The following is a 15,311-nucleotide window of genomic DNA, read 5'->3' as shown; positions in this document are numbered from 1 at the left end:
TTTAACTATTGTTTGGAAGTAAAGAACTAGAAACATATATATAAACAGTCTGTAAACAAAAGGACTTCCACACACCAATTTGGTTCACAAGTCAAGTTTGCTTGAAAATCTAGTGAGTTCCCTACTGTTGACCAAAAAACTCCACAAGTGACTGACTTGATGAAGCCAGAGGAAGAGAAATCAGGTGCAGCAGGAGCACGTATTTTTTCTCTCCCATAGAGCACATCCTCCATAGATGGCACTTTGGAAAACTCTTGGTTTTTTTACGCAAGCTAGAGGCCTGAGAAGTGGCTCTCAGAAAAAGTTAATTAGAAGTAATCTTCAGTATTCCTTTGTCTTTGACTCTCTGAACCTGGAATTTCCTTGTTTAAAATAAATGCGGCTCTACAGAAACACTAAAACATGGAAGTCACAAGATATTAAGTGATTTAAAGGTAAAAAAATAATTTCATTACTTGCAGTTTTACTTTTACATCACAATTTACTGGCATATTCTGCCTGTTCTGTGCTACTACAGAGCTGTCAATCAGGGTTAAAATGCAGACCTCTTCAAAGAAGATTAAAATATTACTGTGATAATGCATAACATACTTGCATAAGTTTTAATCACAGAAAAACCTGAAAAGGAAGAGGATATACTAACCTTAGACATGCTTTTTGCTAGCAGTAAGAAAAAGTACTACTCAAAGAATGAGGTGTCAAAATAGACATCAAGAACACTGGCATATGACAAAGCAATCAATCAAATCAACCACCTAGTCCACATGGTTTACTTTTTAAGTGCTGAAAGAGCTCAAACATGAAGTAGCTGAGCAGCTTAAAGAAGCATGTACTTTTAAAAGACAGCGTACGTCCAAACCAACCACGAGTAGGAAACACATTTGTAAGTGTTTGGAATCCAAGGCTCAAGATCACTGGGTTGTATGTATACCCATGTCAAGGCTGCTGGCAGAAAGCTTGATTAAGTACAAATCTGTGAAGGACTACAACATGCAGTTTAACCAGCAAAAGATGTTTGGAGAAAAGCCAAATAAAATAAAAAAAATTTATTAATGTGGGTCAAGAAAGTAGTGGATAAAGAAGGCAACATAACTTTTTCATGTTTTTTCAAGTAGTTATAGTTTCATATAAAACTACGCTGAAAGCAAACCAACATTTTAACTTTACTGGTCTTCATCCCAGAGCTAATGTCTGATGACCTGTGTTGGTTTGCTTTCAGCATAGTTTTATATGAAACTACATAAATAGAATGCAATTCTTCATCACTCATTAATTATGCAAGTATAAAAGATGTACCTGTAACCCTGAATATACACTGCAATTCTGGTAGGACTTTGTTCCTAATGTAGACTGTGGCAAAGCTCACAAATAGGCATCAAATATATTTCAAGGTATATTTTTAATTTCTAAAAACTGCATAAGTGGTAATTATTTGTAGAGTCAGAAGTAAGCCAAGAATAAGACAGATTCTCAGAAGGTGAATAAAATGAACAGCTGGGACCAAAATCTAAAGAAGACTAATTAACCTTAAGATAGTATCGGAAAGAACTGTGAGGAACACAGTAAATTACCAACAGCACTGTATATGAAGGTAAGCTAAATACAGTAATGCTCAACATATGACAATGAAATTAATATTCTCAATTACTGTAGCTCAAAAAAAAACCCAAGGGTTTTCCGATGACAACTCAAGCCTTTGGCTCAGTTCAAAGTGGCAAATAAGATTCTAGGATAAGCAACAGCATGCATGATACAGAAAATAATAGTGTTACATAGCTCAAATGAATTTTCCTTTGGATTATTGCCTCTTTCAAGAAAAGTTATGGCTCTGCATGCTTTCAGGGACTGGGAGGAATACTCCAGAAATGGGACGAATGAAAGCAGCTGTTACCTGTAAGATCAGGCTAAGCTACTGTGAATTCAAAAAAAATCTTAAATCACCTTTTCTTTATCCACACAAAGTATCTTGCTCTATTAAGCACAGCACTTATCTTTGTCTCTCTGATAACACAGGGTCACCATTGAGAACCAGGATATTGGCATGACATGCAAAGCTATATAGACCTTAATCTGTTTAAAGGCATCTCTCTGTGGACATTGCCTCTTGGCCTAAATCCCAGTAAAAACAATGGAAGGTGGCAGCTGTTACAGAAACAGGTAGTTCCTGTTGTGGAATTCTCTTCAGAAGAGTATCTTTTATTTCTTTCTTTCTTTCTCTCTCTCTCTCTCTCATTCGGTATCAAATAAAAGCAACAAGAAAATCTACCATTTCCCTGTATGACTGAATCTTTGATTCAAATATAAAACTTACTTTAAATTTACTTAGGTTAAGTTTACTTAGTTTAATTTTGAAAGTGGAGAAACACCACATATGCTTAAGCCTTCACTCCACAAGCCATTTGCCTTGTTGGTTCATGAGCACACAAGAGACACCTCTTTCCCGTGCAAGTTTTTCAGTACTGTCCTCTGTGACCTTTAAAAGCACAGTCAACAAGGATTAAAAATTGCCTTGTTAATGAAAATAATTAAATATTTTATCCAGGCTGACAATGGATTCAAACATTGCTACAGATTGTTATGCAGGAAACTAAAGGAACTGTAAATCTCTAGAGGAGTCTTATTAGCTCTTAAGTGTTGAACTGTTTCCTAATACACACTCTTTAAGCCCTTGTACACTGTACCGTGAAAGGATGTGACTTTTATAATTAAATAGAGAGCTGAACAGCTATGTCAAGGACCAATATGTCACTGCCCACAGACAGTGCTATTAAAAGTAGGCACTGAAAACAGGCATTCGGTAGTGATACTTTGCTAATTCATTGTGTGATCGGTTCTGCTGAACACTTGGCAGGAAGGCTTGAGGCTACAGAAAGACCAAAAAAGATTAACTCCTAGTGAAGGATAATTAAAAGTATTGGAAAGTGGGGTTAAAGTGTTTCACAGATAACCTAAATTCTTGTCCAGCCTTGCAGATTACTGCAAAGATTGAAAGTATAAGATTATATTAATGCTAAATTATGTTCGATCACCTGTAAGGAATAAACTTATTCACTAGCAAAACATACAAAATTGTATGATCAACTATGTATGGAGCAGAAAAGTTAGGTGTAAGATAGGTAGCTGCATCTTTTATTCTCTACAGGGAATGATGTGATGAACTTTTCATACTGAAGTATATTTTGGTCAAGAAAAAGAAATAAAAAAATCAGCATTCTTGCATTATGAAACAGACCAAAAAGAACAAATGCTCATCCAGAACACCAATTAAACCTCCATTCTGAAAAATGCTGTACACAGTATTCAAGGTGGCACTGACATAAAAAGGCGAGTTTTACTTTTCAACTCTATCTTGTTAGCTTTTTCAGTAGACAGATAGTTTTTGACAGATGTTTTGTTGTAACTTCTAATATCACTTCTCTGATCTATTAGTTTATCCCCTTTATACTGTGGTAAAATTTCAGTCAGACTTCACAATAGTTATACCGTCAAGATCATCAAAATATTCAACCGATAGGACTTAGAGACAAGCTTACTGTTCAGTGGTTTCTGGGCATCTGCATTCCCTTCTCCCTCAAATCCTGAGGGCTGGTCTTCTGCCTTAACAGTCGTCTTTTTTGATCTCGTCCTGTCATCTTCATCTTCACTATCTGCTGTGTAAAGACTTCGATCTGTAAATGGGCGTCTCTCATCTCTGTCTCACAAGAAAAAAAAAAAAAAAAATCATGTTATTCTTACAAACCTGAAGAAATTGTTTTCCTTTCATTATTCACAATATGCTCTTGAGATACATATTGTGTATGTATGCTCATTTCCTCATTCTGAATTGTACATACTCCCGTTTTACGCCCTGTACAATCGGCATTTCCATAAAGATGCGAAGCTTTACAACAGAATAATGTTAATGAGAATCACTTTAATAGATGCATACAAACCAACAGTTTCTACTTTGAAGCACTCCCTCCAGTACAAACCCAACAGAGCAACTGAATGAAATGCTGTAACAAAGGAACATGCAAAGAATCTCCTCTTCTTCATACCGTGGCTCCACTAGGGGACAGCAGACACAACAGACACACGTTCCCTCTGTATTCCTAACACAAATCTTACTGGTAGAAGAGAACTTAGAACTCCACAAACAGAAATGTTATTAACAATTAGCATGCTCCAGACCACAATAACTAGGAAGAAGTGATCCACAGTCAACCCTTTGTACCTAATTATTCTTCCATTTGACAGCAGAAGGCGAAGATCATTGTCTTTTGTTCGCCATTCAGGTACTGTAGATGATGGCTGAAGAGGCTTGTTAAATCTCCCATTCAGTTTTGAGCTTGTGGTATCCTAAAGAAGTAAAAGCAATGTTGCTTATTATTTTTTCTGCACTCTACAAAAGCTTCAACTGCCTTCAACTGTTCAAAAGCAGAACTTCGTTAGTTCGAAGCCATTACATTTGACATATACTCTGAAGCAATCAACAATACACTTAAATGCCAAACCAGGAACGTGCAAAATATTTTTTTTTTTTAAAGTCTATACTGATATTGAACAATATATTTCTACATTAATGACAGCGACTAATATTCCTAAACATTTGTTTTTAGCAGTGAACTGCGCGGGTTAACTATTTATGACCGATTTTAGGTTCAGCTTCCTGTCTTTGGGGGCTAAATGAATGTCTCATGTTCATGCCTTATGAAGATCAACATAAGGACCCAAACCAGTATTTCTCCAGTATGACAGTCCATCCTGTGGCAACTAAATTTGTCAGCATTTCTTATTCTCAGGAAGCTCCTAATTTGTGTTTTCTCACTCTTTCTCCCATTTCTGTTGCTGCTTTTCAAATTAAGGTCATCAAACCTGAGAAAAGGAATTTTTTCAAGAGACTACATTTCACTCATTCACTCCACGATACCTTTGTAATATGACTACAAAGTCCACAGCCCCACAATGGAGACCAAAGGCAGCCTCAGGCTTATGGGCAGGGAAGCACAGCCATACAGGAAGTAGGAACATAACTGAAAAACAAGGCTAATCAAATTACAGTAACTGAACCGTAAGAAGTAGCTATCTAAAAACACATAGAGAAGCAGGCTGGCTCAGAGCCTTAAGGATTTGCAAGCTTATTTTCTTCACATAACTGATTCAAAGTAGCACTTGATAGCTACGGCAGTCCTAATTCCCAGAGAAGCTGTGGCTGCCCCATCCCCGGCAGTGTTCAAGGCCAGGGTGGATCGGGCTTGGAGCAACCTGGTGTAGTAGAAGGTGTCCCTGCCCATGGCAGGGGGTTGAAATGAGATGATTTTTAAGATCCCTTCCAACCTAAACTATTCTATGATTCAAAAACTATACTTGAAGTAGGTAGTGGATTCAGGGCACCTTCTGAACCAAAATGTTGAAGGAACCTCAAAACAAAAACAAACAAACAAACAAAAAAAAATAAATCCCAAAACAAACTACCAACACAAACCAAGAAAACCACACATATCGAGGAAGAGAGAAATCCTTATCAGGAAAACTCAAAAGAAACTGAAAACAAATCTATCCATCTCTCATATGTATTCTTATGCATGTTAAAAGCTTTTCCCCTTCAACAGAGATTAGAAATGTACTCCAGTTTTGTCCTTTTTGCACATACATTAATACTTGCCTCCTCCCACGGTGACATCTCCAGCCTTTTCAGTACCTCCCTAGTGTGGAGTTCCAGGATGTCCAGATTAGAAGGAGTTTTGGTAGCATGGTCTCGCAGTTTCCTCACCCTTCGTCTGGAGTGGTGAGGGTAAGTTGTTTCATGTGAAGACCGTGAAGTTGGACACACACCAAGAATTCCCTGAGTTTTAACTAGTTTGCTGTTTTCCTCCTTTAATTAAAAACACGTATTTCAGAATAGTCTTAGAGAAATAAATCCACATTTTTAAGTGATGTTTCTTAATTCATGTAATTAAATGTAAATTATATAAATAAAATCGTTTGACCTTTTAAAGAAGTACTACATATTTCCTAAGGATTTGATGTACAAAGCTTCATATAATCTCCCACAATAGTAGTGCTTAACACCAGAAGTTACCACCAAAACATCAGGTTTTACTTGTGAAGGCAGTATAAGGTAGACATGTACTGTACCCAACAGACCACATTTCTCTTTAGTTCCCAGGACTGTTCTTTCCACATGCAAATGTGAGAATATTTCAAGAATCAATATTCATTAAGGAATAAGGGAGCAAAACACTGGTATAGGAGAGAAATGTACTACGGAATTCCCTGATTCAAATTATTTTCTTGCTGCAGGCTTATGCAGGGTTGCTTCTGTTCTTACCTCTACAGAACGAATCACTTTTGAGAGCTCTTTTATGAGATGCCCAGGCCTAATGTTGTCTGGAATTTCAAAGGCATGTTCTGTTACAAGCTGCATGCAAAGGAGGAAGAAAAGATACTTAATTCATTTTTCAGATAAAAGCAGAAGTAATATGAAATAAACAAATCTACGGGGAAAAAAGGAAAAAGCCAGATTAATTTCTGTAATAACGACTGCAAACTGCCAGGCCAGATACACAGACACACATACTGAAGCTTCCAGTCCAAGATTTAGAAAGCAGCAAAAGTTTAATATTTTGTAAGTACAGTTTAAGTGTACCTCAAAACACTTTCAGTTAGAATTAAACAGACAAAACAGCACTCCCACAGAATAACTGGCATGAATTCTGCTAACCCTTTAATCAACTATTTTAAATGGAAAAACATCACACAAGCACTTTCAGCTACCCATATTTCAAAAACGAGATTCAGCAGCAGAGTTATTGCTAGAAGCAATTTGATACTGTATGTGCATTTCATTGAACCTGGCTTCCTCTCAGTCATTAAAAGGAATGCTCTCTCCCCCATCCCCAAAAAAGCCAGCATGGATATGTAACCATGGTATAATGATTCATTTCAATGCCATTAATTTTACAGGAAAGATTAAATCAGCTGCTATTATTTACCACTGTTCATTCTTTGAATGTATCACCTCTACACATTCACACTTGGGAACACAGCACCTCTGTCACTAAACTGCGTAATTTTTCCAGCAAGCTACTGGTTATTTTAGGACCATTCTGTACTTTCTACTTAAGAACTTCACTCTCCCAAAAGCCTTCCTGTCCATGAAGGTTTCAAGAGGAAGTGACTGATGCAATCCTCCAGAACACCAACTTCAAAGTTTCCCTGGTTTAAAAATACTGAAGCCTTCCTAATGCAAACAGAGTTTTTATCAGAAGCACAGTACTTTGCCAGTATGATTTATAGAAACTCTTTGAACAAACGAAGTTCCACTGGCAAGCCCACTTGTTTGCTACTATAAAATGTGTCTATTTCCACCAAACATTTCTCAAGTTGTGGCAGAGTCATTACTAATAAATAAATCTATCCAACTTAAATATGTGAACATAACCTAACAGTCTGAGAGAAAGAAAGGATGGGCAGGAAATAGGAATACCTACAGAGTCCATGTCTGAAAAATGGTTATCATTATTAAATAACTTGGTTTTAAGTTGTCTCTGCATATTGGTTCTTGGAAAAGAAACAAGCAGGCTTTGGGACTGAGGAATTCTCTTGTATTAGGGAGAACAGTAGCAACAAATGGCCTCAGTATGTCAGATATAAGTAGAACGTGAAAAAAACAATGGAAAAAAAATCTACAATTAGTTCAACAGTTTTAAGAAATTGTTTTGTGAATGTTGGAAATATACAAAGATAAAAGCAACTTGGCTTAAATCAAGAGATAAAGATTTTTAAAAGTCCTGGTAGGCAAATGAAGCCACCCATATTTGGAGACTAGCATTACGATGAAGTAGATCAATACTTAAAAACACACACAAAAATAACGATAAAATAAAAATAACAAAACCCACATCCCTCCCTCCTTACAAGAAAAAAAAATAATCTTTCACAACAGCTATTAATATCTTTTAAAAACACAGAAGAGTTACCCAAAATAATCTTACTCATACATGAATCAAACATCTGAGAAATTGCATCTGAGGCCTGTTGCTTACATAAGCTGGAGGGAAGCCAGAGCTAAAATCCAAGAGCTCAGATGACTGGAGAGGTCATCATCCTTACTGTGTACACCAACTAAGACGCAGACCAATGACCTCCACCAGAGTAGTCAAAGGATACACATACTGGTAAAAGCCTTGTCAAACTGAATTCAAATGAATGCATGAAAGCTAGAATAATTTTAGTAGCACTCAACCTCTATTCTCAGCATCTTGTAATTTTTTGGCAGTATTTAAATGAAGATACCACTGCCCTGCTGAAAATGAGTTTGAAATTCTCCATCAAAAAGACTGTAACAATTCACTAAAATAATTCACATGTCTTGAAAAGACATACCCCATGATACAAACGTGAAACCTCATGAGTAGGCTTCTCATTTGAGGAGTATTCATTTGTCATTTCTTTTTCAGAATCTGAAATTCCCAGCATGAGCAGATCATACAGCAATGTACAAAGCTCCTGTCTGCAGCTGCATACAACTACAATCCTATCAGGCACATGGACTGCTGCAAAGAAAACACTAGCTCACTTATGAAGCAGCAGCTAGGAAACATGAATGCAGTGTACAAAACATGATAGCTGGTGGACAGCAGACAACACTGCGATGCGGTGCAGCTTCCTCACAGCTGAAGTGTCTGGTCAGCCAGTGGCTTGAGAATACTCACATTAATAAACACTCAGAATGCAGCATGTGCACTTTTTTTTTCCCCACAGATAAGTAGGAAGCACATCACATTCTAGATGAAGTATTACTCAAACTACTCAATGAGCTACTAGACAGTACACAAATGCTACAATATTATGCTAACAGCACTCTAGAAGAGAGGAATTGCAATCCAATTACAAATGAAAATAAGGATTTATAAAGGCTATGTTTGACCTCAGTTATGAGCAGTCTGACTACTCAGCTTGCTTATTATCCATGCCATGGATGCAGAGATAGCTTGGATTCACACACAGTTTAACAGCTTAGGCACAACATCCTCTAAATACTGCTACACTGCTTACTAGCTAGCTTTGATCCAGAATGGCATAGAGAGAGACACTGGCGAACCAACTCGGAGGTGTTACAGAGGGCCAGCAAAGGTTCACCTGGAATCATTCGCACTACACAGGCTGAACCCCCAGTGGATTCCACACACAGTAGCCACCTCTGCACTTGCACCTCATGTTCAGTTCCACGAAGTTCATTATGTTGAATGCAGCACTGTGCAAATATCATACCTGTTGTATAATGACTTCTCTTACAAGGAGAACTTGTGGGCAGAAAGACCAAACAGATCTTCAAGAACAAGTTCAATTCAGCATAGCCAGCAACAAACTAGAATTCATAAGCTCAGTTAGAACCAAACTGCCTGTCAGTGAACAGCACTTCCCAGAAGCACTGGTTCCAAGAGGGCTTATTAGCTCAGGCACATGAAAAACACGAGGTTAGGCCAGATCTAAGTGCTGTGCCAAAACAAATAAGTTTTTCTGGAGAGCAGAGCACCAGCAAAGCCACCGTAGACAACGTACTAACGATTTTATTAGAGTCAGCCAATGTTCACCAGCAACAGTATTCAACTGAAGTTAATAGCCTCGTCTGAATCTAAACTGACTCTTCAGCAATAGAGGTGCACCTGAAGTGTGCTCTCCAAAGCATTGACATGAATGGGAAATGCTAAATATCAGGGCATTCATTGCCTCAGACTAGGATGAATCATCTATATAAACAGATTTGTTAGAGAAAAAGCCACACTGTATCAGCTTATCGTCTAGCATTCCTCTCCCATCCTGAGGTGAAGCAAGGTTCTACTTCTATCAGCTACAACACAAAAGCTTATTAATTGGCCTAAAAAAAGACTTTGTTAGCATCACAGAATATAAAGTTATCATGATGATTCTTCCCCAGATCAGCAGTACATGCTCTCCATAGAGTCCTTCATTACTCACTAACAGAAAAAAACAATCCACAACTTTAAAAGGGCATCAACCTTTGCTTACTTGTAAATCAAAAGAGAGCTCACCAAATTACCAAACAAAATCACTTATACTTACTTCTTTTTTCATCCATAATTTTAAAGCAGTAAGTAAAGCCTTCACTCCTTGCACTAAATAGCTTGGAGGCTGGAAACCATCTTCCCTCAGTTCTAAAAAGGATAAAGATACCAATTTAGACACACACTAACAGTGAAAACAATAGAATGATACCTACCCTTCAGCCAATGAAGTTGACATTATATGACAGCACAAAAAAAGGAAAAATTATGCAAGCAAACAAAGCATTACATCCTGTATTTGTGTGCATATTGTAACAACAGCAACAAAAGACACCCAACCCTAGAGTGATTCTACATATCTTCCCCTTTTTGTCTTATTTTTTCATGAATTAGGGATAGTTTACAACATACTAAAGGTCAATTAGAACAAACCAGATCTGAAATACAGAACAAGAGAAAACATATTTGAAGAAAGAAATCACTTCTATTTCATTCAGAAATATTTTAGTCAAAGGAGACCAGAAGGATGTGGGATGTATCTCCAAACTAGAATTCCTATTGCTTTTTCCCATACGTAGAGCAAATGGTTCACACTAGCACACTTCCACTCCCCATTTTTTGTCACCCTTCCAATTATCACAGTTCTCCCTCACACAGTTTACATCATTTTTCCTTCCAAAATTAAAGGGGGAGGGCTGTGGTGGGGTGGAAACCACCCTGCTACAGAAGCTGCTCTTCTTAAGAAAGCTGGTGCTCCCAAGTGATTACAATTCCTTTTCAAATTTCTCTTTTTCTTCAGGGGGGAAAAAGAAGGGAAAAGACCAATTCTCCATAAACAGTCAAAAGGAGATTGCAACCTCTCTCCATGTTCCTGACAAATATTTCCACTTGTCAACAGCAAGTAGACCAACACTAGAACTACTGGGCTCATTTTATTCCCTTAAAAGAATATACTAATAAAACACTATTCTGATGGATACCGTATTGGTCTGCTGGCAGAAAAAATGAAGTTCTGTTATTAAGCGGCTGTTCTTCCCTCAGAGATGCCTCCTACTAGAGAAAGAGCATCAGGCAATTTGAGTTGCACTAGAACTCTTCCTGCCCACTAGCTTACTCAGTTGATAAAGTTTTGAGCACACAATGCAGCACCACAGGCTGGATTTTCTAGCTGCAACAGAAAAGACTGCATGACATAAGAGTAAAGAAAATTAACGAGTATTGGATGGATTAAGAAGTTACCTATTCTGAAGCTCCAAGAACTATGAAGAAAAATAGTTTAGGCAAATGCCACCATACTTAAAATATCATAAAACACTTCTTGCCAATGAAAGACAAAATCACAATGTTTATGACCCTGTTACCATTTTATAAAAGGAATCAGAAAGATACATTGTGCTGATTTTGCTTTCTGACCTGAATTTCACAGCAAGTACTGCTAATAACTACGCACTCAACATTTTACAAGTTGGTCATCACCACTACCTTTCACAACCAAATGGGTATCATCCTTTTCTTATAAAACTAGGGATTCTGACCAGTAAACACCTAATTCACATGAGTCTTGATGCCAAACCCAACATAATCTTCACTCTAGCCATGGAAACTTCTGTTTTTATTCTTTATGGTAGTTTTATAGATTACAGCATTGTTCTGCAACAAAATACGTTCTAAGCCATAGATTGAAAATAACAGAATAAGCTTCATCCCTAAGACACAAGTTACGAAAGGCTCCCAGTCTACATATTCAAGGAGTCATGGGATAGAAAGAGGAGGTGGAACAAGTAGGGATGGACACAGGACATGACTCATAGTTAGCTGGATGATATAGAAACATCTATCCTACAGCTTTTCCAGCAGGAGTACAGCTCCTACGTCTTCTGACGAGTTTGCAAATTCTAAATACACAGCAGTGAGACCAACCAAAGCAAGCTTTCAAGAAGAAAATACTCCTTTGTTTTTTGGGTTTTTTCTTTTCTTTTTAAGGAAGAATTTTCTGCAAGTTTGTTCTATTTGGTAAGATTTTTAAGTTGCTTTAGCCTCCAGAAACTTTAAATGCTCATTTAGGAAACAAGGGTTACTATTTTCATATTTAAAAAAAAAAAAAAAAAAAAGTTACATGAGATTCTGCTCTCTTCCAAAGCAGAAGCTGAATTTAGCAGACTCCTCTGTTGAATTATTTCTTTTGAATTATGTATTTTGGAATACGATGTTTATTAAGATTAAATAGAGCAGGCAGAGGGCAAGATATTTGAGGAAAAGAACATGAAGTCAGACAGACACTCTCTCAAGCTGAATTATACACAGGTACAGATACAGGAATTACAGGACTAGATGAGGAAGTTTGAAAAGGACCAGCAACTGTCAAGACCAAGAGGTTGTTGAGATGCCTACTGATAAGCACTCATATCAATGATTTAACACAGCTCATAAGAACTGATGCATCTTTCCTACGAAAGCCCTCAGACACTTTTCCCTTCACAACAAAGGGCAAGATAACAGGTAGTCTGACTGAAAAGTTCAAAGAAATTGCAGAAGTGCAAGAAAACCTCTTCATTCAGCTGCAAAGCCACAAAGAAGAAACCCACAAATATAAATTAGTGGGATCATTGAGAGAGTCCTCTGCTGAAAAAGAGAGACTATCAAAGGGGACTCAAAAATCTTAAATGATACAGAAGAAGCTTGAGTGAAAAACTTATGCCACTGAAGTAAGCTTCCTATCTTCTTTAACAAGGTCATTTCAAATAATGGCAAATTAATCCTGTTTGGCTGGTAGCATAATTGCACTGCGACAGGATCTCAGATACTAAGTCTTGATAACCTAGAATATTTTCACTGACCAGATACATCATCAGCATTGGATGAAAAACACTAATAAAATAGTTCAAAGGTTCCAGCAGCATGCTACAAACTGTTTGTTACACACATCCAAGTGCACTAAGATTCCTGCACAGCACAAGTTAGCCTACAAACCTTTTATCACCAAAGCAGTTTCCACAAAGATCATTAGCTAGAACCAAGAACTGCTGGATGTAAAACAATATGGCTTTAAAAATAAATAAATAAATCAAGTCTGGTTTTCCAGCTTAAAAAGTTTCAAAGTTTCCTCTGTTCACACACCAGCAGTATTATCTTCTCCATTATCAATGAAGAGGAAAAAAAAAAAAAAAAATTTAAAGCATATACATGTATATCTTCTGAAATAAAACAAGGCTTACCTTTCAATGTTTCCAGTAAGTTTTTGGCCACAAACCAACAGATGGCTTCAAAGAAAGGAAATTTGAAAAGATCCGGGGTTTTTAGCCTCTTCTCCATTTCGTAACACCTGAATAAATATTACAAAACATGAACGATTTAGTTATCAAATTCATTATTTAACTATATAATCATTCAAACTGACACAATGTCTAAAATAAAATAACCCTTGCCGTGATAAATAAAAGAAGTCAAGTATCATGTAGTTAAATCTCAACAAGACCACAGACAAGATTGAATTCTGCTCTCATCCAGGCTCTGACCTTCTCAAGTTTGACTGTGGCACTTCTAAGAATAAAGTTGGACTTCATAAAACTAGGATACGAACCCCATGTGTGATCTTTTAACAGATGGAATTTTATCAGGATTCCACTGTAATAAATAAAAACAATATATTTAACAGACAGGTCCCTATCTTGGACAAAATCTAAATACAGCTGCCCTCAGAGCAATGCTGACTTGAGTAGGCTCATTTCAACTCAGTGTCACACACCTGGGCTTGCTCAGTTTTGTTTTACTCACTTATACTAATTTCCAAAGTAGAGTTTTTCTTTCTTTTTTTCTTTTATTCGCTTACATTCTCGTATACCCTTCATTTTAATTTTGAAACAAACTTTGCAGAAGTGAAGTAAGAGTATGTGCTCGATACATTCTAACTGAAAATGCCACTATTGTCTGCTTGAAAGCCTGTACCAATCTCATCCTGATTAAAAGCATGAAGAAAAATATCTATTAAAAGAGTACATTACTTCCTGAGGAAAAGGTATCGGAAGAGCTGAGGCTAACCTGAGCTGCATGCCAATGTTGAGGTTGTGCAAAAAGTTCCCTCCAAAAGCCATACAATCCTGAGACGTGAGCACAGCATGAATCCAGCCTGAAATGACAGATTCTGAAACTTAATGCATACATATAAATTATTGTAAGACTGTTTTTAAATACATATATAAATAAAAAACACTGTACCTGGAAACAAAAAAAGGCAAACAAATTTGTATTGTGTGCTATGAATAAGTAAATTTTAACAGAATGTAAATTCCAAGTTTTAGAAATCTAGTTGAACTATCGTTTTCTGAAAGTGTTAAGACATTTCTCACTGGAATGCAAGACTGCCAGTGATTTTTTAAAGTAAAAATTCCCACCCAATTTCCCATCCAATCAACAAAAATAAGCAAGTCAGGAGAGTGAAATTATACTGAACAAAAGATACACTCACAAAAATAGAAATTATATTCCTTTAAATATTTACACATTGCTTACAGTAACTAAGCCATTTGCTCAACAAAGTAATCTAGCAATACTGAAGTTTCTGAAACAGGAATTCAGACATGGTTCCATTATTCTAAATACAGTCATCCTAATTGTCATGATATTATGATCAGTTTAAAATCCAGTCTAGGCACTCTGACTATATGAATTTGTCATGTAATTGAAATACTGTCCCTATGAACTCTACAATTGAACACGGCAAAGTATGACAAACATTATGTTACCAATCTAGCTGATTACTACCCGATAATTTCAAGCACACAAAAGAACACATGATATTAGCTTCCTGGTTAAAAATAGTTACTTTAAAAATTTATACTGTGCAGTTTTAATGTAAATTAACTAGAGTTTCTTCTTTCAAGATTTTTTTTTTGATTTCGCATGTATATATATGATCTTTCGACAAAAGATGAGTTGGCCATACATTTGCAGATTACTTCATTGTCTGACTGAGTGTAGCCAAGATGTACAAACACAGGAAGCTCCCCAGCTTGAGGCAAGATCAGCCCAAATCACAAGCAACTATATATTGCAAACTACGTTAAATCCATGCCCCAATTCAGTTATGAACAACTAATTCCAGTTGTTGTGGCACCATAGGTAAAAAAACCTGAAACCTGGCAACCATGCTGATTAAGCAACATGCTTACTATGAAGCCTGGGAAGGAAGGAAATTACAGAATGGTATATGAGAGAATGTAGAATACAATGATGGATGCAACCTAAAGGGGTTTTTTTAATTAGTATTATACATTGTTCAGTTTCACTTCAGTTCTTTGAGAA

The 15,311-nt window shown here is 36.8% G+C and overlaps 1 protein-coding gene across 5 annotated transcripts in view; it reads right to left on the bottom strand.

Annotated features, from left to right (window-relative positions):
* KDM7A (lysine demethylase 7A) overlaps positions 1 to 15,311 on the bottom strand; it is a 61,079-nt gene that overhangs the window by 8,328 nt on the left and 37,440 nt on the right. For 4 of the 5 annotated variants that reach the window (XM_030478227.1, XM_030478222.1, XM_030478223.1 and 1 more), the window contains 7 exons: positions 14,049 to 14,136; positions 13,226 to 13,332; positions 10,069 to 10,160; positions 6,311 to 6,400; positions 5,633 to 5,854; positions 4,214 to 4,338; positions 3,534 to 3,691 (listed from right to left, as the gene is read on the bottom strand). In XM_030478227.1, coding sequence (XP_030334087.1) covers positions 3,534 to 3,691; positions 4,214 to 4,338; positions 5,633 to 5,854; positions 6,311 to 6,400; positions 10,069 to 10,160; positions 13,226 to 13,332; positions 14,049 to 14,136 — 882 coding nt within the window. The remainder of the gene's footprint in view (positions 1 to 3,533; positions 3,692 to 4,213; positions 4,339 to 5,632; positions 5,855 to 6,310; positions 6,401 to 10,068; positions 10,161 to 13,225; positions 13,333 to 14,048; positions 14,137 to 15,311) is intronic. The other variant, XM_030478225.1, reaches the window with a different exon arrangement.

Source organism: Strigops habroptila, chromosome 3 (assembly GCF_004027225.2).
Source record: "Strigops habroptila isolate Jane chromosome 3, bStrHab1.2.pri, whole genome shotgun sequence".
NCBI classification, from domain to species: Eukaryota; Metazoa; Chordata; class Aves; order Psittaciformes; family Psittacidae; genus Strigops; species Strigops habroptila.
Note: the sequence above shows the minus strand (reverse complement) of the source record. Positions and strands in the feature narration are given on the sequence as shown.